Source organism: Ursus americanus, chromosome 6 (genome assembly GCF_024610735.1).
Source record: "Ursus americanus isolate L20-20 chromosome 6, mUrsAme1.1.p, whole genome shotgun sequence".
NCBI classification, from domain to species: Eukaryota; Metazoa; Chordata; class Mammalia; order Carnivora; family Ursidae; genus Ursus; species Ursus americanus.
The window spans coordinates 33,837,799-33,864,649 of record NC_142132.1 but is presented as its reverse complement, the minus strand read 5'-3'; the positions used below and the strand labels follow the sequence as shown (position 1 = coordinate 33,864,649).

Here is a 26,851-nt window from a genome sequence, read left to right as displayed (position 1 = left end):
AAAAGGTAGGTAGGTACTTTATTTCTTTGCCCTGACTTGTCACTACATAGGTGTGTTCACTTAGTGATAATTCATTGAACTGTATACCATTTTGTGCAATAAAAAAAGTTTTAAAAAAAACCCAGGATATTCAAAAATAGTTTTGTAAAAATTAAATCTCCCTTGTATTTTTCACTCCAGTGGGAGAGTTTTAATTGATGAGAGGTCACTGGCAGTGCTCCTCAAACTTCATTGTACATATGACTCACCTGGGCTTCTTGTTAAGAGGCAGATTTGCTCCAGTATTCTGGGGTAGGGCCCAAGATTCTTGCATTTTTAGCAAATTCCCAGGTGATACCCATACTTTGAGTAGCAAGGACCTAGGGCAGTGCTTCCCAAAACATTTTCCACAGATAGTAATGTTTTGAATTGTTAACAGATGTAGTCATCAGGAGGGACAGACAGCTTTAGGAGATACTGCCAGACAGTTCTCCCGAAGTGGTTGCACCAACTTACACTTCCGCAGCCAGGCGTGAGACGCAGCTGCTTACCATCACTTGCGATTGTTAGTCTTTCAGTTTGGGCCATTCTGATGCATATGGAAGAGGCGTGCACTGCAGCTTTAATTTTTATTGCTTCTCTTGCTCTTTAGTTGCACATTGAACGTATCTATCATTTTTTCTAAGATTTTGTTTTTAAGTATTCTAATCTCTCCACCCAACGTGGAACTTGAACTCACGACCCTGAGATCAAGAGTCACATGTTCTACCTACTGAGTCAGCCAGAGACCCCACCTACATATAAAAAGTCTTTTAGAATCAAAGGACCAAACTAACCAAGCTTTTAACTATTAATTAGGTTAGGCTATGCTAGCTCAAGCCTTAGGTTCAGAAAGCCATAATGAAGGCTCACATTTATGGAAGTTTAGCCTCTGGCGATGAAACAAGTCTAAGCAAAGCCTAAATTTCCTTGGGGCGCCTGGGTGGCACAGCGGTTAAGCGTCTGCCTCCGGCTCAGGGCGTGATCCTGGCGTTATGGGATCGAGTCCCACATCAGGCTCTTCCGCTATGAGCCTGCTTCTTCCTCTCCCACTCCCCCTGCTTGTGTTCCCTCTCTTGCTGGCTGTCTCTCTCTCTGTCAAATAAATAAAATCTTAAAAAAAAAAGCCTAAATTTCCTTAATGAGGTCCATGTTTCGGGAAATTAGGGTGTGTGAAATGTTGAGACAGAGTTCAGATACTGGTTCAAAACTGGTGCTAGTCACCCATAATAAAGGCTTTGAAGAATCAGATTAACCAGTAAAATTCATCTAGTCACCATTCTGGTCACTTTTGGGGATTTGGCCAAAGGTAATAGACTGATAGCCTCTATGCCTTACAAAATACACAGAGGGGTGCCTGGGTGGCTCAACTGGTTAAGCATCTGAGTCTTGATGTTGGCTCAGGTCATGATCTCCAGGTTGTGAGATCGAGCCCCACATGGGGCTCCACGCTGGGTATGGAGCCTGCTTGGTATTCTCTCTCCTTCCCTCCCTCTCTTTAAAACACACACACACACACACACACACACACACACACACACGAGCCTGCTTGGTATTCTCTCTCCTTCCCTCCCTCTCTTTAAAACACACACACACACACACACACACACACACACACACACACGAGCCTGCTTGGTATTCTCTCTCCTTCCCTCCCTCTCTTTAAAACACACACACACACACACACACACACACACACACACAGAGGAAGGAAAATGACCATCTTTTTTGGTGGGCAGGGAGAGGGAGGAAGAGAATCTTAAGCAGGCTCCGTGCCCAGCACAGAGCCTCTCAGGGGCTTGATCTCACAACCCTGAGATCATGACCTGAGCAGAAATCAATAGTCCAATGCTAAACCAACTGAGCCACCCAGGCGTCCTGGGAAATGGCCATCTTGATTAAACTGCAATTATTGTGACCGCAGTAGGCACAGATCAAATAGCTAAGCTGCTTTTATCTTGCTCCAAAGTAGTGATGGAGCCAGCCAGGTGCCCCTATGTATTCTTATAAGTCCTTTGTCTGATTTAAGTGATGCAGATATTGTCTCCAAGTCTGCAGCTTTTTTTCTTTATGGGTATCTTTTACTTTATTTTTTAAAATATTTTATTTATTTAGACAGAGAGAGAGAGAACACAAGCAGGGAGAGCAGCAGAGGGAGAGGGAGAAACAGACTCCGCACTGAGCAGGGAGCTTGATATGGGGCTCGATCCCAGGACCCTGAGATCATGACCTGAGTCAAAGGCAGACACTTAACCGACTTAGCCACCTAGGTGTCCCTATGGGTATCTTTTAAACAATAGGCATTTTTAAACTTGAAAATTTGGTGGTTAGTGCCTTTTGCACTCTAAGAAACTTTTGTCTACCAAACTTCAAAAATATTTTGTTTCCCCCTAGAAATTGTATAGGTTTAGTTTTTGTTTAAATCTTTTTTGAGTTTCGTATATACTGTGGGGTTAGAGTTGAGGTTCAGTTCCCCCCCCCCCCCTGCCCAAGGCTATCTAGTTGATTTTGAAGCATTCGTTGAAGACTGTTTTTCCCCTCACTGGATTACCATGGCATTTTTGTCAAGTCAATTAAAATCAACCTGGGGATCTACTTGTGGACTCTATTCTCCTCCATTGATCTCTATCTATCCTTAGGCCAATACCACACTATCTGGATTACTATAGTGGGTTTTGTAAATTTATTTATTTTGCGAGAGTGGGGAGGAAGGGCAGAAGGAAAGGGAGAGAATCTCAAGCAGACTCCCCACTGAGTGCAGAGCCTGATGTGGGGTTCAATCCCACGGCCCTGAGATCATGACCTGAGCCAAAATCAAGAGTAGGACACTTAACTGACAGAGCCACCCACGTGCCCCTTGATTACTATAGTTTTATATAAGATTTGCTATCAGACTGTGTTCTTCTTTTCCAGAATTATTTTAGCTATTCAAGATTCTTTGTATGTCCATGTAAATTTCGAAATCAATTCATAAATATCTGCCAAAAAATCCTGTATTCCAATCCTTGGATATGACACAAATATCCTTTCATTCAGGTCTTTTAAAACTTTCAGTAATGTTTTGAAATTTTCAGTGTATAGCTTTTCCCCATTTAAAAAGATTTAACCCTACTTAATTTTTGGAGTTATGGAAAATTATATTTGATTTTTGTTGACAGTATATAGAGATGCAATTGATTTAATGTTGATTTATCTCCTGAAACCTTGTTAATTATTAGTCGCAGCATTTTTTTAGTCCTTAGGATTTTTTTTTGTACGTGCTCATGTCATTTGTGAATAGACAGTTGTACTTCAGCCTTTCCAATCTACTGTACTGACTAGTACCTCAAATACAAGTTCGAATAGTGGTAAGAGCATACATACATCCTCATCTCGGTGCAGATCTTGCGGGTGGGGGGAGTGTTCAACAGTAAACCCTTAAATATGTTACCACTAGGTATTTTATAAGTCCCTTTATTATGTTGAAAAAGTTCCCTTCTATTCATTTGCTGAGAGCTTTTATGAATCTTGTAAAATGCTTTTACTCAACTTTGTAAAGTGATCCCATGGTTTCTCAATTTTGTTATTATGGTAAATAATACTAATTGATTTTCAAATATTATACCAACCTTGCATTCCTGAGAAAACCCCACTTTGTCAAGTAAGGTTTGTATAATATTTAAAAATCAACTGTACAAAAATTCCTTTTTACACATTGCTGGATTCATATTGCTAATATTTTAATACGGTTCCCTCCTGTTTTCTAAAATATTACATACGATAGTATAATTTCATACTTAAATGTATGATAGAATTTACCAGTGAAGCCATCTGGGCCTAGAATTTTCTTTGTGGGAAGAAGAGTAATTCAATTTCTTAAACAGATACAGGAATATTCAAACTATTTCTTTTCATGTCTGTTTTGGTAATTTGTGTCTTTCAAGAAATTTATCTCATTTGTCAAGTTTACCTAAAGACAAAGGGGACAAAGGCGGGTCCTTCCTTTGGGTGAGGCCAAATTCCTTACTACACATTGCCTTTGTTATTAGGAGAGACTTGATGGCCAATTTAGGGGTAAGGAGTCATGATGTCTGCGACCTACTTAAAGGAGGGAGGGAGCAATACGTAGCAGACATAAAACCGGTGAAGACATGGGAATTTATTATACTATTTTCACTTTTCTAAAGATGTAAAATTTTTTGAAAAATGTTAAATGATATATTCATATTCTATAACCCAGCAATTTAAAGAAATAACCAGAAAACCACACTCATATTCAGCACAAGAAGCTTTATCACGCAACAAAGTTTGAAAACAACCTAAACATCCTACAAAGAGGATTCGATAAACAAACGACAGTACATGACACCAAACACCCAACAACAAAAACAAAATCACATTTTGTACCTCAAGAGTATTTACGTGGAAAAATTTCAATATAGACCATTGAAGGAAGAAGTTCCAACACCGAATATCTGACCCCATCCCATATGCACAGGAAGAAGACTGCAAAGAAACCATGATCTAAACGCGGTTGTCTCTTAGTGCTGGGGTCACAGGTGAGCTGGACTCTTCCTGGCACTCCTTTCCTCAATTTCTTTAAGGATCCCAGAGACTCTCACCACTCCAGGGGCACCGGAAAGGAGGGCCTGCGTTGATTCAAGCGTTTAGCAGGCCAGGAGGCAATGGTCTGGATTAACCGAAACACAGGGATCCTGCAGGCAGTTCTTACTGGCCGCAAGACAGCCCAGCGGAGTGGAAACCACCGTGGACGGGACATACCTCCGCTGTGAGATCTGACCTCACTCCCTCCAAGCCGGGCAAAGGTTGGGAGACTAAAATGGCACGTGTGAAAAGGTGAAGTTTCATACAAATGCAAAAGCAAATGCTTTTCTACTTTGTTCCACAAGTACATTCATGAACTTGGTAGGTCTTATTATAGGAAATCCACAGGGAACAATGAGGTCTCGAGTTGAAAGATCAGAGTGGAGATTTAAATCTGTGCTTCCTAACACGGTCCTGGGCCAACTGCTTAGCCTTTCTGAGCCTATTCCCACCCTGAAACACTGGCATGACGAAGGTAATTTTAACCACTGTCCTTCTGTGTCAAAAGTTGATTGTGGAAGATGTCTCTGAGGGTGGTCTGTAATCTAGAAAAGTACTTTGTGAGGTTAATGTTCTCTTAGGGCATGAGTGGTCCCAAATGATATGGTATCTTTGAAGAGCTGGCCTTGGGTGAGAATAGCAGCAATTCAGCGTTCCAACAGGCGCTGCCACAAGGAGCCTCGGGTTGACAAGGGCAATCAACTTCATCTACAGGCAGCACAGAATACCTGGGATCCAGGAGCCGACTGGTCGGAGGCCCTGCCAGGGAGGATTAGGAGGGCAGGAACCGCCCCTACAAAGGGGAGGTGAGTGTGTGAGAATCCTTGGTTTTCACCATAGACCTAAACATTCTGCGAAGCTCTATTAGAGAATATGGTAGGAAGCTCACATGATTCCCCTATGCACCGTGAGAGGGGAAAACTGCCCCATGCCACAAAACCTGGGGCTGCCCTGGGCCTCCGGAGAGGCCTGCTGCATCATCCCTGAGCACAGTGCTGACTGCGTGGGCCGCACCATTGTCTAGCTGCAAACTGAGGTATGAGCACATTTCCTCTTGAAATGCCCATGTGAGCCAGCTGGCAACCACGTTAGTAGAAAGATTATCTTGGCAGGGTGTCAGAAGCCAGGGAGTGGACAAGATATCTGCCTAACCCGATGCTGGAGATGTGGTGAGAAGATGCAAAACTAGCTGTAGAGGAAATGTTTTTCTACCCTTTTTGTTTTTCTCCCTGTAATGCCAAGGACAAATCTTTCTGGGCTTGGGGTCAGTGACAATACGCACAGCAAGGAGCTCAGCTTCTCACGCCAAGATTCCTTTGACAAAAGCGATCTACTCTCATGAGTGTGAAACTGACCCATTTGGCTAAATCACTGTCACCCAGATACATTAAAAAAAAAATTTTTTTTTTAAAAACCAATTCACTGCTTTCTGCATTAGGAATAATGAAAGCAAGAAATATTGTCAAATTGGGATGTTGAGAGGTAGGCTGACCACTAAAACTGTAAAAATAATACAAATGCAAACGCCAGAGGTTAAATTCAGGCAATTTATTGTAAACAGGATTACCCCAGCACTCTGCCATACTGGCTGTGTCACATGCTCTCCCTTCCACATCAACTAGGCCAAAAGAAGACTTTTTAAAAAAGTCCTAAGTAACTAATAACTTAGTTTGTTTCCCACAAATCTCATTTACTAAGCACTGAGTAAACAGCAGTATCTGGGGTAGTCTGTTATTGCTCATGGACTGCAGCTTGGACCCATTTCAATGAATCCATTAGTTTGCCTGAGTGATTCAACAGCAGCTCTCGATCCCCCTTGGAAACCAGACAATGCTGGGACACCCCGAACAACAACCACAGGCTCCTGGAAGACTACATGAGATTCCTTTCCCATTTCTTCATGTGACTTTCTCATAAAAATGACACTGTTAAATTTCACCCATTTTTTTTTAAAAAGAGCTAAAAATGACTCAATAGCACATAATTTTCCACAGAAAAGGTAGGTGGGTTATTTACTCTTACAGTGGTGGATTTCAATACTCAGGGCTAATTTTAGATCCCTCTTGTATATATTTGCAGTTTGATGAAAAGCTGCATAGTCTACAAATGCATAAAACCAGAAGGAGGTGACGGCTCACACGCCTTCTGATGGACGAAGACAGGCTTCCCACAAGGAAGCTCCTGAAGGTCGGGGTAAAAAGACGGGTACAGCACCACATTTATCTGACAGTAGAAATGGAGCCCCGCTTTCTAAAGCAGCCTCCGCAGTTGTGATTATATCATTCTTGCCCCAAATATAGATTATCTGGGAAATGGCGAATGTGAAAACCTAAGGTGCGAAAAGACATGACTCTACGGAAAGAAGTCCTGGCCAAACCACTCACGTAGAGGTAAGATGTCATCTGAGAATATGCCATTCTGTACTTTGCCTGAGTTAGTGAACAACTGGGCCACGTACTGTTTACTAGTGCCTGTGCATGGAAGGATATTCACAATTTCTCTTGAAGCAAGTTTTAATAACAGTAAATATTTCAAAACAGCTGTTAAATCTACAGTAACAATTTCATCTAAAATAGTATCTCATGAAAAAAATAGTTTTTAAAAGTCCACTCCAGTCTTCATCTGTGTTTGTATGTTTATATTTATATATTCAAAAAATAACTTAACACTTAAGGCAGTATTAGACTGGTAGCAAAAAGGGATTTTTAGAGTCTTCTGGAGATCACACTATTTAAGAATCAAGGCTTTATTTTTTATACCTTCAAAAAGGTGGCTTTGTACTTGTTGTCTTTTAAATTCATAATGGGGCAAATATTTTGGTTCACATACTGACTGCAATTATTATGGTAGTAAAAAGTTACAAGTGTTTATAAAGCTGATGCTGGAAAAGCATGTCACACACTCAGTGGGATCTGAAGTTGACCCTATTTGTACTCATTAAATAAATACAATAAATGTTATTGATGGGAAAAGGTAAAAACTGATGGAACACTGCAAACCAACTGTGAACAAGAATGTCAATATAATTCAATCAGAAAGAAAGAAATCACAGTAATCCTGAGAAATTCAGTTTGGGACAAAATTGATGTAAGGTAAGTCTGTATTTCTAGAGTAAATAAGTAGGGTGTGTAGGGTTTTCCAGCATTTTACTAGTTTGAATAAAAAATATGTTCAAATTTTATAAAAAGATTAAAACCATGCCTTATATAATCAGCAATTTCACTAATAAAAGAAATTACTTTGCTTTGTTCATTATCTGCCAAATGTTAATGTTCCCCATTGATTTACATGAAACCACCAAGTAGAAAGTAAATCTGAGAATCAGTTTTTAAAAAGGTATTACCTTTCTAAAGGTTTTAAAGCCTTTTCTGTCAACCTAGGAGGCTTTTAGAAAAAAAAAAAAACAACCTAACATATTGTCTTCTGACAAGTGACTATTTTACAGAGTAGGGAAGGGAGGAGTCTATAGGAATATCATTCATCATTTTAAGTACTGTTATAGGAGGGAAATTCCTCTTAGTAATGAAAAGAAAAATCTTAAAATATTTAAGAGGCATGTATTTAAAAATATTCTACATCTATAAGATTTTGTAATCTCATTACTTTGGATTTTTAATATTTCTACATAATGACATTTGACAAACTCCTTTTTTTCCCTGTCTCTCTAATAGTGAACCAGAAACTATTCAAGTGGCCGAGGTTGTTTTCCGAGCCCCTGAAGACTCGGGGATGCGTCCACCCGCACTTTCCCCCCATTGAGGATTCTTCAGAGTTTTGCAGCCATGAAGTTAATATGTGGTTTCACAAGGGGAAACAGTGGCAAACCACGCTTGAACTCAGTCATGTTCTGAATCACTTCAGGCTGCAAAGAAAAAAAGTTCTCTTAGTGTTTATAGTCTGAAAAAGCAGACTGACTAGGACATTGACTTTTTTTTTTTTTTTAACATACACACTAGTTTCTGCCCCCCACATTACGATCTGATCTTCCTGATTCAGCAAGGCGGGAGGGTCTATGCAAACCTATGGGGAGTGTCTGAGTGGGACCCAGCGCCAGAAAGAAGACCCTTGGCTTTCCTCTGGCCACGCAAGGGCTAGGACACAGAGCTAGCACGCAAGTCTCCAGCACGAGGCAGGGGCTGCCAGTAAGTGCCAGCCTTTCCAGATGATTCGAATACTCTGGCACCATGGAAGGGGCTAGGTACAGACGTGGCTGGAGATAACTCGCTGCAGAGCAACATAATTGTTCAACTAGAAGCAAAGGCAAACAAGGTCAGAGGCCGAGTCTTTCCACAGATGACAAAGGCATGACCCCTGGGAGCTGTCAGAATGGTGACCTGGCCTTTACGGGGAATGTAAAGCAGGGGCTCAAACACCTGGTGACCTGAAACCTCGAGTCTTATGTGTCCTGATGAACAAGCGCCTTCCAAGTAGGAAGTCCTCTAACCATGCAATCTAAGATGACATCTGCATTTCTTACTTGTGGCAGGGCTGGTGCTTGTGACAAATTTATATCATTTTGACATGGGAACTCTCCAACCACAGGACCTAGAAGAAAATGAAAGTTACTTAATAATACCGGCATACAAGAGCAACTTAAAAAAAAAAAAATGAAACTGGACTTGGCTCATTAAGAAACTGTACCAGGCCCATATCCTCTCAGGCTGTCTGCTCCCCAGACATCGACTGCTGGTCCTACCTCCTATCCCGACTGTCCCCAGTGATGGTTCATGATGTTACTGTGGCTATAAAGCCTTGCCCACAGCAACTTTGGTGCCCATGCCTGGCCTCACTGGACCCTGAGGGTGTGACCACCAGAAAGGATCCAGTAAAACAACCCAGAAGGCCATGGGAGCTAATGGTTGTGGGGTAAACCTTGGCAACTCAGAGACAGAAGATGGGAAGGACTGAACAGATAAACTGCATGCAGTGGTCCCACATAGCTTCTCCAAAGATGTCCTACTAGTAACTAGCTGTGTTTTCTTGAAAAGTTGTGACCAGCTTGGCACTGTGCCACCTAATGCTGGCTCTCTCCTTCACTGCCTCATTTCCCTCTGCCCCTTATTTTTGCTTTGATAGAGCAGACCCTGCCTCCAATTAGTCCCCTTCTCTACCTCTTTACTCTCTGGTGCTCTGTTAAGGGATGTGCCGACGGCAAGGGACAGCCATCCTGTGCCTTAAACTATACTTTAACAAAAGTCAGTATTCAATACTTACAAGAATCCATTTCTCTGGCAAGAACATGGACTGATACCTTATGTCTCCTTGGGGCATCTACTGCCAACATTTCCTGGGGAGAAGGAAGAGCAGGGTCACCCTTCTGGCCCACTAAGGAACTTAAAATGAAGTACTCTTTTACATATATGAAGAATCAGCTCTCACATAGTGAGAAACAGAGAGATGTTTCCCCTCACTTGAGTATTTCCTTCAAACTCTACAAAGATTAGGTAAGGTAGGCAATTATTATTAACCCCATTTTACAAATGAAAATGGAGTCCACGGAGATTAAGTGATGTATTCAAACTCCTACAGTTAATAAGTACCTGGGCTGGGATTGAAAACCTAGCCTAGTACTCATCGGGGTGTGACACAGGGCTACACCCTGCTGATCTTTAGTGACTACAGAGGCAATGGCCAGAGCTTAGTCAAGGGACGGGCACAACCTGCTCCTCTAAGAACCTTCTTGGATTCTGCACCAGGGCACTACCATGGTTCCTCATCTACCAAAAGAGAAAGGCAACGAACATTTGTCGAGTCCCACCTTGCATCAGGCACTCTCCTGCATCAGCACACTTGATTCCCTGTAAGCTAAGTGTCACAATGGTCTGATTTTAGAGACACAGACTATGAGACACAGGGAGGTAGGACGACTTGCTGAAGTCACACAGCTCACAATGATGGTATGAGAGAAGCAAGCTGGTTCTCTCCACTCCACCAGGCTGCTATGAAGGACTTCCCTAGGTCATACGATGAACACCAGGACTGGTGAGTTGGTAGATCCTATGGAAAAGTGTCTCTTGAACTTTTCCTTAATGCTGGACCATTATCTGTCTTTTCCAAAGGGAAAACACAAGCTTTGATGAAGCTTCCCCTGAGTATACCCTCAGAGGGAGAGATCATCGACAAAGCCAAATCAGCTAAATAACTGTTTATGGACCAGTTATTATAAGCCTGGTCCTGTGCAGCTGCAATGGAAACCCTGATGATGTTGCACAACAAATGCGACCGTGGCTCCCTCTAGCTGGCAGGATGGCCCACGGGCCTGCGCTGGCCCTTCCAGCCTCTTTTAGGAGCTCAGCCCAGGTTTGCCTCCAGTAACACACAGTCCCTCATCTGAGATCGTCTCAGATTGTTTCTTGAGTAAAGTTTGCTTCCAAAGATCTATTCACAATCCCTTTTCACCTAAACCTTCATTGCCCTCTTATCAACCTTTATCAATAGAGTGTAACTCCCTCTTCAGTTTCAGATTAGTCTCAATTTCCCAACCAACTTTGGACAATCTCTATCTTTCTTCCCTTTCCCCTTTCCTTTCCTTCCCCTCATTCCCTCCCTTCCTTCTTTCTTTCCTTTCCCCTTCCCTTTCCTTTCTTTCTTTTTTTAAGATTTTATTTATCTATTTATCTGGGGAGCCTGGGTGGCTCAGTCGTTGGGCGTCTGCCTTTGGCTCAGGGCGTGATCCCAGCATTCTGGGATCGAGCCCCACCATCAGGCTCCTCCGCTGGGAGCCTGCTTCTTCCTCTCCCACTCCCCCTGCTTGTGTTCCCTCTCTCGCTGGCTGTCTCTCTCTGTCAAATAAATAAATAAAATCTTTTAAAAAAATTTTATTTATTTATCTGAGAGTGAGAAAGAGAGAGAGAGAAAAGAGCACGACCAGGGGGAGAGGCAGAGGGAGAAGGAGACTCTCTGCTGAGCAGGGAGCCCAATGTGGAGCTCCATCCCAGGACCCTGAGATCATGACCTGAGCTGAAACCCAAGAGTTGGACGCTTAATCGACTGAGCCACACAGGCGCTCCTGACTAATGAAACTTTTTTTTTTCTTAAAAAAAAAAAAAGGTTTTTATTTATGGATTTGATAGAGAGAGAGCACAAGCCAGGGAAGTACAGGCAGAGGGAGAGGGAGAAGCAGGCTTCCGCCTAAGCGGGGAGCCTCACTCGGGGCTCGATCCCAGGACCCTGGGACCACGACCTGAGCTGAAGGCAGGCGCTAAATGACTGAGCCACCCAGGTGCCCCCTAACAAAACTTCCTAAAGTGATTTATCATGAATCCTTTTTTTTCGGTTAAGCATCCGACTCGGGTTTCGGCTCAGGTCATGATATCAGAATTATAAGATCGAGCTGTGTTGGGCTCTGTGCTCAGTCTGCTTGGGATTCTCTCTCTCTCCCTCTGCCCCTCCCCCTGCTCACACACACACTCTCTCCAAAAAAAAAAATAAATAAATAAAATCATTAAAAAAAAAAAAAAAGTTCTGTTACTCAAAATTAAATGCTAGGCTAAAGAAATCTTTACTATGGGGTTTCTTAGAACTTTTAAAATGCTAACATAACACACTGCTGATTCTCCAAAAACAAGTATAAAGAGTACAGTCTTTCCCAAACTTACATGGTCATGAAACCCTTTCTTGTAGGTGCCCCTACTAATATCTTGGGGAACACTAGTTTACCATGGAACACAGCTAGGGAAACGATGTTGTAGACTTAGCTTAAGCTTGGTAATAAAACTCTCATTTTTTAAGACAAGAAAGACTCAGTCTTATAACTGCTAGTCTTACAAATTCAATAATTAGGTACTACGTGTAATTTCAAATGAATAGAATTTGTGGAGGGAAAGAAAAAAAATCCTCATTGCTTATGGCAACACTAGAGCAAGTTATATTAGGACATCACTCTTTTTAAACACCCAGAACTAATACTGCCTTGAACGAATGCCTTAGAAACGAAAAAGAGCTGAAAATGATCACCCTTTCTCATAAGCCACTGGGAACAGATACCTACCTTCACAAAGCAAACAGTCTGAAGCAATAAATAAACACAACTAAAACTTATATCAACGAGGAAAACATATTCCGATTTAAAGCATTCTGATTAAAACATTTAAAAAACTCTGAGGCTGAGAATTACTACTGAAGAGGTAACAGCCACAGAGACCATTTATTAAATGCTAAGTGCCAATCACTTCATGTACCTCATTTCAATTAATACTCCTATTAATCTCTATTTTGTAAATAAGGAAACTGAGGTTTAGAAGCTCTAGTCCCCCAGGTCTTCATTCAGAAGCCACACAAGCTCCTGCTGCTGCTTCACAGGTAGAACCCTTGAGAAGGCGAGCTGACCGAGGCTGCAGCTCTAAGCAGGGCAGCAGGTTCAAAGCAGTAACATACGACACGGCACAAATAATATTTGCTTACGAGTCAAAACCTAAACATGTAAGTTCAGCCTACCTTGTAGAATTTGATGATATCTTCCTTGGTAAGTGTCTTTAAATATGCAACTTCTGTATTGTCTGAAAAAGCAATCAAACAATAATTCACTAGTATTTCCATCTCAGGTAGCCCAGAATACTACATTAAATGACAATATACTTCACTCGGTGCTCTTCGGTATCCCTGTTTTTAAGTGATCACCAAGCCTGCGAGTAGTAAGGGGATAAATATCAAATGAAGAGTTCAGAAGATATCCTGGCTCTCTACTGAGGAGCTACTGGATCTGTAGGCTAGTCATGTCAATCTTTCTGAGCCTGTTTCTTCATTTCGAAACTGAGGTTCATAACTACTGAAAGGGGCTGTCGTGAGAACTGAGGAAAATGATGAATGACAGTAACATGGTGTTACCCACATGGCAAATGGTCAAGAAATGGTAGGTACTATTACCAATGGCTAAAATACAGGAAACAGAGGCCCCCCAAAAGGCGTCTTGACCAAGACCTTCAGCTTGCTGGTGTCAGAATGAGAACACAAGCAGCCCCCTGACTTCCAGTGCGGCTTAGCGGCCCACGCTGTTCATCTCTGCTGTAGAAGGAAGCCCATGAGCAGGAGACTGCAGGGAGCACAGCTGCCCCAAATGTAAAGGCATTGACACATTTCCGGAGATCCCTGCAAGCAAATGTTTAAACCCCTGTGCCTCAGGGCAGCACTTATCTCAGGAGAGTTCAATCTGCACATTTTCCTTTTTCTTTTTTTAGTGTTGGGGGGGGGGGGGGAGACGATGACAGATATCTACATATCTGTGCTCTGCGCCTCAGGGGCACACTAACTGAACACAAAAAAGTGAAATCAGATTTATTATTACTGCATTACTATGAGATACAGGTAGAGCCACCTCTAGTTTTAGAGGAGGAAAAAAAAGATAAAGTCTCTAATAAAAACTGTTATTACATAAAAAAATGGTTCTTTAGAAGTGATGCACTCCGCACCCCCACCAATTAGCCCAGAACATCACCTACCAGACGGGTACCATTTTGTAGAATGGCCTCCGTGTCCTCAAGCGTGAAACTTATAACCCATAAATGTCGGGGGCCCTAATTTTGCCTTACCTCTGTCAAAATTGTATTGCTGAGAGATGATTTCCCCCCAGTATTTAGCACACTCTGCGGATAGTTTCTTTGGTTTGTCTAGTCGGCGGATGGCTAAAGCTTGAATGTGTTTTTGAAAAGCCTCTTCTGTCATGTCCTCTATGGACTTCTCCATGGTGATTAGGAAAGCTTCCACTCTGCTCTCTAGGTAGTGAGGTGGCTTTTCTGACTGGATGATGAATCGTAAGCCCTGTATGCCATTGGCTCGACGAGGCCCGCTGAAGACGATATAGCCTGAAACACAACCACCAGCCAGTCAGGACCTTGGCGTTTGAGCCTCAAGCCACTTTTAGTCCTTCAAGACTTACTTATCAGAGCAATAAAATCTTTCAGGCTTTATATTATCCACCTTTGAAGAAATATAAACAATTAGGATATCCTAAGTTCCTAAGGATAGAGCAAAAGAGCTCTCTGAAGAACAGTTGCAAAGTTGGGAGGTAATTCTTTCTTCTTAAAAAAAAAAAAAAAAGGAGTTAAGCTGGCGGAGGAGTAGGGGACCCCTTTTTCAGCCGGTCCCCTGAGTCGAGCTGGATAGGTACCAGACCAGCCTGAACACACACGGAATCAGCCTGAGACGCAGAAGACGCATCTGGATCTCTACAAATGAACATCTCCAGAGCTCAGTACTGAGGTACGAAGCGGGGAGCCGTGAAACCGCGCACAGATATCGGAAGATAAACGGAAGGGGGAGGGAGCTGCCGCGTTCGGGCGCCGGGAAGCGGTAGCCACCTGCACGGGGGAGCGGGCGGACTCACAGAGGGCACCCGTGAGAGAGCAGACTGAGACCGGTGAGCCGTGAACGCGCGCCACCAGACTGAAAACCGGAGCTCCGGTGCGCTCACTGGAACCGGACTGACACCGGGAGATCCGGGAGCGCGCGCGGGGGGTGGCTGGCGGCTGGCGGTGTTAGAAACACAAAGGACAGAGACGCGCCGGCCCTGGAAGTGAGGGCTGGGACGCCGGGTGTGGGGCGCACATCCCGGACGCTGCAGGGTTGAGCAGCACCAACAGAAACAGAGTTAAAGTGGCCAGAACATTAGTAGAGAACGGGCCGCAATCCCTCTGTTCTGTGACAGAGGCTGAAATTCGGCCACTGCTGCTCTGACTCTCAGAAGAGGCACAGAAAACCGCCAGGGAAAGCTGCCAGAGAACAAAAGCCTGGAAATACTGGCTCACAGGGTGCCCATCCCCATCCCCCCTCGCAGGGGACACGGAGACTCTACCCAAACAGGGTTGCCTGAGTATCGGCGCGACAGGCCCCTTCCCCAGAAGGCAGGCTGAAAAATCAAGAAGCCCACATCCCTAAGATCCCTATAAAACAAGGGTGCATGGCCTGGGTCCCGGTCAATAATTTGGGCTCTGGACAACCCCGCAACCTCTCCTCATCAGAATGAGGAGAAGGAGAAGTGCCCCCCAGCAAAGAAAAGACAATGAGTCTGTGGCCTCTGCCACAGAACTAATGGATATGGACATAATCAAATTATCAGAAATGGAATTCAGAGTAACAATGGTCAAGATGATGTGTAGACATGAAAAAAGTATTAACGAAAATGTTAATGAGAATACAGAATCTCTAAGGGCGGAAATGAGAGCAAATCTGGCAGAAATTAAAAATTCTATGAGCCACAAATGTAGTCAAAACTAGAGGCTCTGACGGCCAGGGTGAATGAGGCAGAAGAACATATCGGTGAATTGGAGGATGAGTTAGTAGAAGAGAAAGCTAAAATAGAATCTGGACTCAAAAAAATCCACGCTCAAGAATGTAGGTTACGGGAGATTACTGACTCAATGAAATGTTCCAATGTCAGAATCATCGGCATCCCCGAGGGGGTGGAGAAAAACGGAGGTCTAGAAGAGATATTTGAACAAATTGTAGCTGAAAACTTCCCTAATCTAGCAAGGGAAACAAACATTCGTGTCCAAGAGGCAGAGAGGACCCCTCCCAAACTCAACCACGACAAACCTATACCACGTCACGTCATAGTGCATTTCGCAAATATTAGATCCAAGGATACAGTACTGAAAGCGGCCAGGGCAAAGAAATTTCTCACATACCAAGGCAAAGGTATCAGAATTACGTCAGACCTGTCTACACAGACCTGGAATGAGAAAAAGGGTTGGGGGGGGGCATTTTTAAAGCTCTTTCAGAGAAAAACATGCAGCCAAGGATCCTCTATCCAGCAAGGCTGTCATTCAGAATGGATGGAGAAATAAAGACATTCCAGAATCGCCAGTCATTGACCAATTTCGTAACCACGAAACCAGCCCTACAGGAGATATTAAGGGGGGTTCTATAAAAGTAAAAAGGCCCCAAGAGTGATTCAGAACACAAAGTCACAATCTATAGAAACAAAGACTTTACTGGCAACATGGCATCATTAAAATCATCTCTCTCAATAATCAGTCTCAATGGGGGCGCCTGGGTGGCAGAGCAGTTAAGCGTCTGCCTTCGGCTCAGGGCGTGATCCCAGCGTTACGGGATCGAGCCCCACATCAGGCTCCTCTGCTATGAGCCTGCTTCTTCCTCTCCCACTCCCCCGCTTGTGTTCCCTCTCTCGCTGGCTGTCTCTATCTCTGTCAAATAAAAAAATAAAATCTTTAAAAAAAAAAAAAAATCAGTCTCAATGTAAATGGCCTAAATGCTCCCATAAACGCCACCGGGTTGCAGATTGGATAAAAAGACATGACCCATCCATTTGCTGTCTACAAGAGACTCACTTTGAACCTAAAGATACATTCAGACTGAAAGTAAAGGGATGGAATACCATCTTTCACGCCAATGGACCTCAAAAGAAAGCTGGGGTAGCAATTCTCATAGCAGACAGATTGGATTTTAAACTAAAGATTATAGTTAGAGACACAGAAGGGCACTATATTAAAGGATGTATCCAACAAGTGGATATGACAATTATAAATATATATGCCCCCAACAGGGGAGCAGCAAGATACACAAGCCAACTCTTAACCACAATAAAGAGACATATAGATAAAAATACACTAATAGTAGGAGACCTCAACACTCCACTATCAGCAATAGACAGATCACCTAAAAAGAAATCAGCAAAGGAACAAGAGCTTTGAATGCCATACTCGAAGAGTTGGACCTCATAGATATATACAGAACACTACACCCCAGAACCAAAGAATACTCATTCTATTCTAATGCCCATGGAACATTCTCAAGAATAGACCATGTTCTGGGTCAACCGATACCAAAAGACTGAAATTATTCCCTGCATATTCTCAGACCACAACGCTTTGAAATTGGAACTCAACCACAAGGAAAAATTTGGAAGAAACTCAAACACTTGGAGACTAAGAACCATCCTGCTCAGGAATGATTCGATAAACCAGGAAATCAAAAATCAATTTAAACAATTTATGGAGACCAACAAGAATGAAAACACAATGGTCCAAAACCTATGGGATACTGCAAAGGCAGTCCTAAGGGGAAAATACATAGCCATCCAAGCCTCACTCAAAAGAACAGAAAAATCTAAAATGCAGTTCTTATATTCTCAGCTCAAGAAGCTGGAACATCAACAGAGGGACAGGCCTAATCCACGCACGAGGAAGCAGTTGACCAAGATTAGAGCAGAAATCAATGAATTAGAAACCAGGAGTACAGTAGAGCAGATCGACAGAACTAGAAGCTGGTTCGTTGAGAGAATTAATAAAATTGACAGACCACTGGCAAGACTTATCCAAAAAAATAGAGAAAGGACCCAAATTAATAAAATCATGAATGAAAAAGGAGAGGTCACAACCAACACCAATGAAATTGGAAGGATTATTACAAACTTTTATCAACAGCTTTATGCCAATAAATTAAGCAGTCTGGAAGAGATGGAGGACTTCCTGGAAACCTATAAACTACCAAGGCTGAAACAGGAAGAAATTGATTTTTTAAACAGGCCAATTAATTATGAAGAGATTGAAACATGATAAACAACCTTTCAAAAAACAAAACTCCAGGCTCGGACGGTTTTCCTGGGGAATTCTACCACACATTCAAAGAAGAAATAGTACCTATTCTCCTAAAGCTATTTCAAAAAAATAGACACAGAAGGAAAGCTACCAAACTCATTCTATGAGGCCAATATTACCTTGATCCCCAAACCAGGCAAAGACCCCATCAAAAAGGAGAATTACAGACCGATTTCCCTAATGAATATGGACGCCAAAATCCTCAACAAGATCCTGGCTAATAGAATCCAACAGTACATTAAAAGGATTATCCATCATGACCAAGTGGGATTCATCCCTGGGATGCAAGGGTGGTTCAACATTCGCAAATCTATCAGGGTCATAGATTTTATCCAGAAGGAAAAATTCAAAAATATGATTCTCTCAATAGATGCAGAAAAAGCATTTGACAAAATACAGCATCCTTTCCTGTTTAAAACCCTTCAGAGTGTAGGGATAGAGGGTACATTCCTCAATCTCATAAAAACCATCTATGAAAAGCCTACAGCAAGTATCATTCTCAATGGGGAACAGCTGGAAGCCTTTCCCATAAGATCAGGAACACGACAAGGATGCCCACTATCGCCACTATTATTCAACGTAGTACTAGAAGTCCTTGCAACAGCAATCAGACAACAAAAAGGGATAAAAGGTATCCAAATCGGCAAAGAAGAAGTCAAAATGTCTCTCTTCGTAGATGACATGATACTCTATATGGAAAACCCAAAAGAATCCACGCCCAAACTATTAGAAGTTATAGAGCAATTCAGTAACGTGGCAGGATACAAAATCAATGCTCAGAAATCAGTTGCATTTCTATACATGAATAATGAGACTGAAGAAAGAGAAATTAGGGAATCGATCCCATTTACAATAGCACCAAAAACCATACGTTACCTTGGAATTAACTTAACCAGAGACGTAAAGGATCTATATTCTAGAAACTATAAATCACTCTTGAAAGACATTGAAGAAGACACAAAAAGATGGAAAAATATTCCATGCTCATGGATCGGAAGAATTAACATAGTTAAAATGTCCATGCTACCCAGAGCAATCGACACTTTCAATGCTATCCTGATCAAAATACCAAGGACATTTTTCAAAGAACTGGAACAAATAGTCCTTAAATTTGCATGGAACCAGAAAAGGCCCCGAATCGCCAAGGAACTGTTGAAAAGGAAAAACAAAGCTGGGGGCATCACAATGCTGGATTTCGAGCTGTACTACAAAGCTGTGATCACAAAGACAGCATGGTACTGGCACAAAAACAGACACACAGACCAATGGAACAGAATAGAGAACCCAGAAATGGACCCTCAGCTCTTTGGGCAACTAATCTTTGATAAAGCAGGAAAAAACATCCAGTGGAAAAAAGACAGTCTCTTCAATAAATGGTGCTGGGAAAATTGGACAGCCAAATGCAAAAGAATGAAACTTGACCAATCTCTCACACCATACACAAAGATAAACTCCAAATGGATGAAAGACCTCGATGTGAGACAGGAATCCATCAAAATCCTAGAGGAGAACATAGGCAGCAACCTCTACGACATCGGCCAAAGCAACCTTTTTCATGACACATCTCCAAAGGCAAGAGAAACAAAAGATAAAATGAACTTGTGGGACTTCATCAAGATAAAAAGTTTCTGCACAGCCAGGGAAACAGTCAAAAAAACTAAGAGGCAGCTCACGGAATGGGAGAATATATCTGCAAATGATGCTACAGATAAAAGACTGGTATCCAAGATCTACAAAGAACTTCTCAAACGCAATATGCGAGAGACAAATAAACAAATCATAAAATGGGCAGAAGATATGAACAGACACTTTTCCAATGAGGACATACAAATGGCTAACAGACACATGAAAAAAATGTTCAAAATCATTAGCCATCAGGGAAATTCAAATCAAAACCACACTAAGATACCACCTTACGCCAGTTAGAATGGCAAAAATTGACAAGGCAAGAAACAACAATTGCTGGAGAGGATGTGGAGAAAGGGGATCCCTCCTACATTGTTGGTGGGAATGCAAGTTGGTACAGCCACCCTGGAAAACAGTGTGGAGGTCCCTTAAAAAGTTAAAAATTGAGCTACCCTATGATCCAGCCATTGCACTATTGGGTATTTACCCCAAAGATACAGACGTAGTTTAGAGAAGGGCCATATGCACCCCAAAGTTCATAGCAGCATTGTCCATAATAGCTAAATTGTGGAAGGAACCGAGATGCCCTTCAACAGATGACTGGATTAAGAAGTTGTGGTCCATATATACAATGGAATATTACTCAGCTATCAGAACGAGTTCTCAACATTTGCTGCAACATGGACGGCACTGGAGGAGATAATGCTAAGTGAAATAAGTCAAACAGAGAAAGACAATCATCATATGATTTCTCTCATCTATGGAACATAAGAACTAGGAAGATCGGTAGGGGAAGAAAGGGATAAAGAAAGGGGGGGTAATCAGAAGGGGGAATGAAGCATGAGAGACTATGGACTCTGAGAAACAAACTGAGGGCTTCAGAGGGGAGGTGGGTGGGGGAATGGGATAGAATGGTGATGGGCAGTAAGGAGGGCACGTACTGCATGGTGCACTGGGTGTTATACGCAACTAATGAATCATCGAACTTTACATCAGAAACCAGGGATGTACCGTATGGTGACTAACATAATAAAAAAACATTAAAATAAAAAAATAAAAGGAAAAAACCCTCTCCATTATTCAGCCTCACATCCCACAACTCCTACCTGTCTGCCAGCTAATCATCCTCAGTCTATGTGAAAGTCATTCCCACCCCTAGGACAGCCTGAATTCGTTTTTATCCCCTAACCAGGATTCCAGCTCTGTTTCCTTTCACATCCAAGTTCTTTATGTGAATCCATTCCTGGACCAACTCTATTCGGACTAAAAGTCTCGAGAGACCGAGTAACAGAAGGTTACACTTCCGCTGTCATCTTGTGAGCTACGCACTGTCACCCTTCCACAGCTTTTTCAAACTGAGCTTGTGGGTTTTGTCCTTCAGCTGCTCTGCCCTGAACCACATCTCTGACAGCTGTGGTGTCTTTGGGTCCCACTTCTGAGGAAGTCACTATCTTCAGCATGACCTTTGAACTCTGAAGACTCTTAGCAACATTACCACACTGCATGGTAACTATTCCTTTATAGTTTGTTTATGGTCTGTCTCCCCCGCCATCATGGCAGCTCAGAGAGGGCAGGGACTTCTCTTCTGTTCATTGCTGATCAGATAGTGAGCTCCTTGAAGGGAAGGACCATTCATAGCTTACCCACTTTCCATGACCAGCATCCAGTGTGGTGGTTGTTTAAAAAATGAAAATACCTGGAAAGACTCATCCAAATCCTCTTTCATTGGTTCTTCCCAGTCATTACTGGGGCTTCTTTCTTTTCTCATTGATTAAACCTGCCAGGATCTCCAGGACTTTTAATAGTGCCTAAAACTCTGCCTGAAACATTTTCTCAAGACTTACCAAGTACCTTCTATATGCCTCAGGCTTGGGATACAAAGATGGATAAGAGATAATACCTGCCCTCAGGGAACCCAAAGTTTCATGAATCTAAGCTTCTCTGTATGGCTTGCCTTTCATAATAAATAACCTGCAATTAGCACCCTCTCCCCCATCCAAAATATCCTTTATTGACATGTATGTACTGTAAACGCACAGTCTTCTCCTTAAGAATTGCTTTACTGTCCAAAAGATGTTAATTGCTTATTTTTTAGAGGCGGATTCCCCATAATCAAGGTTTTCACAAGCCTTTCTCGATATAGCAACTGCAGCACCATGCAAGGGGACTGTACATGTGGAGAATGTTTTCTGAGGACAAGGGTTGCTCAAAGTCTACGGTCTCCTACTAGTCCCCGCTTCCCTCTCACCCAGCTGCTCCTTGGTACGCAGGGTATTGAAGCAAGGTTCCGAGATGATTTGACAGAAGAGCTCTAGAAACATATTCTCGGAGGTGCTCTGCATGTCTGTCTGGTAGTATATCTCGATGCCACAGTTATTGTGAACTTCATTCCTCTGCTGATACACGAACCATCCTCCTAGGAAGTTTCAAAAAGAGAACAGGTTCAAAAACTTATTTACGGTTTAATAAAGCCAATGTTTTGCCTGGCTTTTTGAAGTTGTTCTATTTGGTTGGTGTTTTTGGCAATTCCAAACTGCAACTAATTTATTAGGAATGTGAAACTCAGCTGAGGGCTTCAGAGGGGAGGGGGGTGGGGGAATGGGATAGGCTGGTGATGGGTAGTAAGGAGGGCACGTATTGCATGGTGCACTGGGTGTTATGCGCAACTACTGAATCATCGAACTTAACATCAAAAACCAGGTATGTACTGTATGGTGAATAACATAATATAATAAAAAATATTATTATGGAAAAAAAAAAAAAGAACGTGAAACTCAACTAACTTACCTAAGGGAATCCTTAGTTAAATACGGTGATTTGAACTTGGCAGGCCCTCAATAAACATTCATCAAATTTAAAGGGCAAAAAACTTACAAAAGACCCATTTTATGGCTAAGTATTAATGCTAAGTAAGGTCCACAGTTAATACAAAATATAAGTTAATGTATGTACTAGATTAGAACTAGCTGATACAGATAAGAACCTCAACGGAAATACCACTTATGTTTTAATAAACATACAAAAACAATTCTTTCAAAATTACTAGTTGTAAACCATAAGAGACTCTTAATCTTAGGAAACAAACTGAGGGGTGTTGGAGGGGAGGGGAGTAGGAGGCATGGGGTGGCTGGGTGATGGACACTGGGGAGGGTATATGTTGCGGTGAGTACTGTGTGTTATGTAAGACTGATGAATCACAGACCTGTACCCCCGAAACAAATAATACATCATATGTTAATAATAAAAAAATTAAGGAAAATAAATAAAATTACTAGTTGTGCCTTTATTATCTTACATTTCGACATATCTACATTCTATTTAGCATTTAATCTCAATATCAACACACTAAAGATCATTTCAGAAATTTACACAAATGTATATAATGCTTGGAGATAACTTAGTCTAATACCTCACTGTAGGGATGAGGAAACTAGGACCCTGAGAAGCAGAGGGACTTGTTTAAGGACACCACATTGCAATGGTGGAAAAGAGCAAAGACTAAAACTCAGATGTGTTGATCAAATAGCAACGCATAACAGTTACAAAGAGATGATCATGCTTTATGATTTAATAACTTTACTTCATGAGCCGTCAATGTGACTGAGCATAAACAGTGTTTAGTACTTAGTATAAGATTCCCAAAGAAGATATCTCAGAGTAGTAATGAAACGTTTGTTCACTTACAGATGGTGATTTAGACATCAACAGTGAAGGGAGGCACATAGCTGGAGTTGTATTTCACCTATTTCATTTTTCTGACCAGATCCAAGTTTGACCAACAGTCACACTTTCTGATCGTATCCTGGCGGCACAAAGTTTCCTCTTACCACAAGAGGAAGGGGAACATGGTGTGTAAGGCTACTGTGACCGCCCCCCTCCCAACTTCTAGCCTTTTCACATATACCCCCAAATGTCTCCTCCTTCACAATGCCTGACAATTTTCTTTTTAAATTACAAATATTGTCTTCTGGAGAATTAACTGAAGAACTGTGTAAGACAGTCACACCTGGTCAATTGGCTAAATTAGAATGATTTCCTAACACCCAGCATTTGGAGAATGGAATGTGAACTGAGCTATTTCTGAGCATGGAACAACTTGCAAGTGCACTTGGAAAGCAAAAGAGATAAGGCCCTAGGAGAGCAGAGAGAAAGCAAGAAGTGGGATAAAAAAAGGTGTGAAAGACTGATTTCACTTTGAAAATCTGTTTCTGGACTGGCCTCCCTTTCCCCGACGCCCAAGTGCTATGGTTTCTGACTGGCACATCCTGAATCTTCTCTGCCCTGCAGCGGTGAGAAAGGAACAAACCTGAGGTAACACCATGTTGGAGTAGCTTTAGCAGCTTCTCAAAGGACCCAGAAACAGCCCCCAACCTTAGGAAATGTATAGTCTAACAATAGAAATGGAGATGCACTTCAATCCCAACACAAGAGAAGAAGTGCTCAGTGGCTTCAACCAGGAGAGCTTCAGAAAAACCTGTGCTGGGAGGTCCAAAGAGAAGGACTACTTCCAGCTGGGAGTTTTAGGAAAAGTTTAGTGGAACAGGTGGCTTGTAAGATGGGGTGTGGAAGAATAGGGTATAGATGTCTATAAGGAAGAGAGAAGAAAAGGGAGCACTATTTCAGGCAGAAGAAATTGTGTTTGTGTGTGTGTGTGTGTGTGTGTGTGTGTGTGTGTGTGTAGGGGGAGCGTGGAGCACAGACCACGCATGCCTGGAAACAGCCAACAATCACATTTAGCTAAAAACAAAAGAACACAAAAAAACCAATGCTTCTCATCCTCAGTCTAATTTACTACCTATTATATAATTTTGAACAATAACTAAAAATGATGCTTAATGAGTTTTTCTATGAAAAGAAACCATTGTCAATACAAAAGTAATCCAACACTGCAAACTCCAGTGTATTAATTATTACCCATTCTTTTATGCTAATTCCTTATGAAATATGCATGTAATGGATACATGCTTTTGTTTGCACCTGTGAGTTTCCTAAAACTACTTCTGCCAAAGACTCCTATGGGCTTCCAATTCAGTATTATGATTCTAGTTTCCATTTTTCATAAATAGATTTTATTTCATGCTTCACAGTCAACATTTCTTTAGCTTTGTACCTTTTTTACTTCCTAACTTTTCTACATTCAACTACCAGTCAATTCCAATGTCATTCTCTTCAAAATAATTGCCTATCTCCAATTTCACCTCTTTGGCCTTCCTACAGAGAATTTTCTCGCAGAATTACTTCTCTTTAACCATACTTCTATAAATAGTAGAGGATCCCAGGAGATCTTTACCATAAAACTATACATTATCACCCAAGTGACTCCAACCCACCTGTAATCACCCACAACATTATGCCAAAGTAGTCCGTTCCCAAAGTTAAGACATTCCAACTTACTGTCAGGGAGCTGAACTTCTCTATACCGAACCAGCTGACTTGGAAGAAGAGGTTTTGTATGAGCATGTTCAATGAGGGTGTCTTCAACCATCTGCATAATTCCTAGCGCAGCCTGTGGAAAAAGGGCACGGCACATTATAAAACCACAAATGTTGTCTTGTCTGTGAGAATAAAAATAGTACACTGGGTGGCGGCCCATGCAATATGAAAACAACACACTTACGAAAAAAACTAGTTTATCATAAAAATGGATTTTTAAACATTAAATATATTTGATCCTATTCAAATGGATAAAAACTGAATGTCAATTGGCAATTGGTAGAGGTGAAGAAAAACAGACCCAGACCAGCATCAACAGCGATCTCAATGCTGCGGGAAAAGGTACCACCTAAGCTGGAGAGGTACTGGTGATGGAAAGTTGGTCCCAAGTGAATGACCCTGACCACAAACACTTGGGGTTATAGCAAAGCAAAGGAAGTGAGTGAGCATATGGCTTTTTAAAAAATAAAACTGGGGTGTCTAGGTGGCTCAGTCAGTTGAGCATCTGACTCTTGGTTTCAGCTCAGATCATGATCTCAGGGTTGGGAGATCGAGACCCACACTGGGCTGCGTGCTCAGCGGGGTGTCTGCCTGAGATTCTCTCTCTCCCTTTCCCTGTGCCCCTCCCCCCACTCTCGTGCACTCTCTCTCTCTCAAATAAATAAATAAAATCTTTAATAAATAAATCTGACCTTAGTAAAAATTCCTGTCTCTGCCACTTATTAGCATCTGCCTTTCGGCATACTGTTTTGGAGGCAATACAGCAGAGTAGTAGGGAAAGTGTGGGGTCTTTTGTTTTAAAGATTCTATTTATTTATTTGTGAGAGAGAGAGAGAGAGAGAAAGAGAGCACACAACGAGGAGCAGCAGGCAGAGGGAGAAGCAGGCTCCCCACTGAGCAGGGAGCTGAGGCAGGGCTCTATCCCAGGACCCTGGGATCATGACCTGAGCCAAAGGCAGACACTTAACCAACTGAGCCACCTAGGCGTCCTGAAAGCACGGAGTCTTGAGAGAGGCTGCCAGAATTCCAGAATGCGAATTCCAGAAACCTTTCCATGTGCTAAACATTTAGCATGTACCATTTAATTTAATCTTTAAACTCTAATTTGCAGATGGAAAAAACTGAGTACTGAAAGGTTAACACATTTCGGTAGAATAAATATCTAGTATGTGGCAGAGTCAGGATTTAAATGCAGTTTGATTCCACACCATGTGCTCTTATCCACTACACAGTCCTACTGTCCCACACAGAGTAGGGGTAATTACTCCCATTTCCTCCTGTGACTGCAGAAGACAGGCAAGAGCAGAGGAAGCAGCCACAAAAGTAGGTCCAAAGTTAACCACCATGATTCTACTCCCCGATATGCTGTCCTACCTTCCTCCATAGAGCAGAGAAGTCAACACTAACGTGCTTATAATCACACTGTGGTGAATAGTCTTAGGCCAGAGTAAAGAAAATCTCTTACACTGGTCCATAAAAGTCTGCTCAAACCTCAACCACCCACCTGCTTTGTTATGTTTCCATGGAGAAGGGCTTCGATGTGCAGCCGTGACAGGAGCTGAGGTATGAAGGCCTTAAGGCGAGGAAGGGTGACATCTGTAAAGGTGTAAAAAATAGTGAGTTCTGTCTATGAGGTT

The 26,851-nt window shown here is 42.2% G+C and overlaps 1 protein-coding gene across 3 annotated transcripts in view; it reads right to left on the bottom strand.

Annotated features, from left to right (window-relative positions):
• Nucleotides 1–4,272: 4,272 nt before the first annotated feature.
• IDE (insulin degrading enzyme) overlaps nt 4,273–26,851 on the bottom strand; it is a 109,790-nt gene continuing 87,211 nt past the window's right edge. For all 3 annotated transcript variants that reach the window (XM_045809885.2, XM_045809886.2, XM_087862904.1), the window contains exons 18-25: nt 26,719–26,810; nt 25,176–25,287; nt 22,030–22,197; nt 14,130–14,402; nt 13,039–13,100; nt 9,817–9,889; nt 9,080–9,147; nt 4,273–8,464 (exon numbers count right to left, since the gene is read on the bottom strand). In XM_045809885.2, the coding sequence (XP_045665841.1) occupies nt 8,369–8,464; nt 9,080–9,147; nt 9,817–9,889; nt 13,039–13,100; nt 14,130–14,402; nt 22,030–22,197; nt 25,176–25,287; nt 26,719–26,810 (944 nt within the window). In that variant the 3' untranslated portion in view covers nt 4,273–8,368. The remainder of the gene's footprint in view (nt 8,465–9,079; nt 9,148–9,816; nt 9,890–13,038; nt 13,101–14,129; nt 14,403–22,029; nt 22,198–25,175; nt 25,288–26,718; nt 26,811–26,851) is intronic.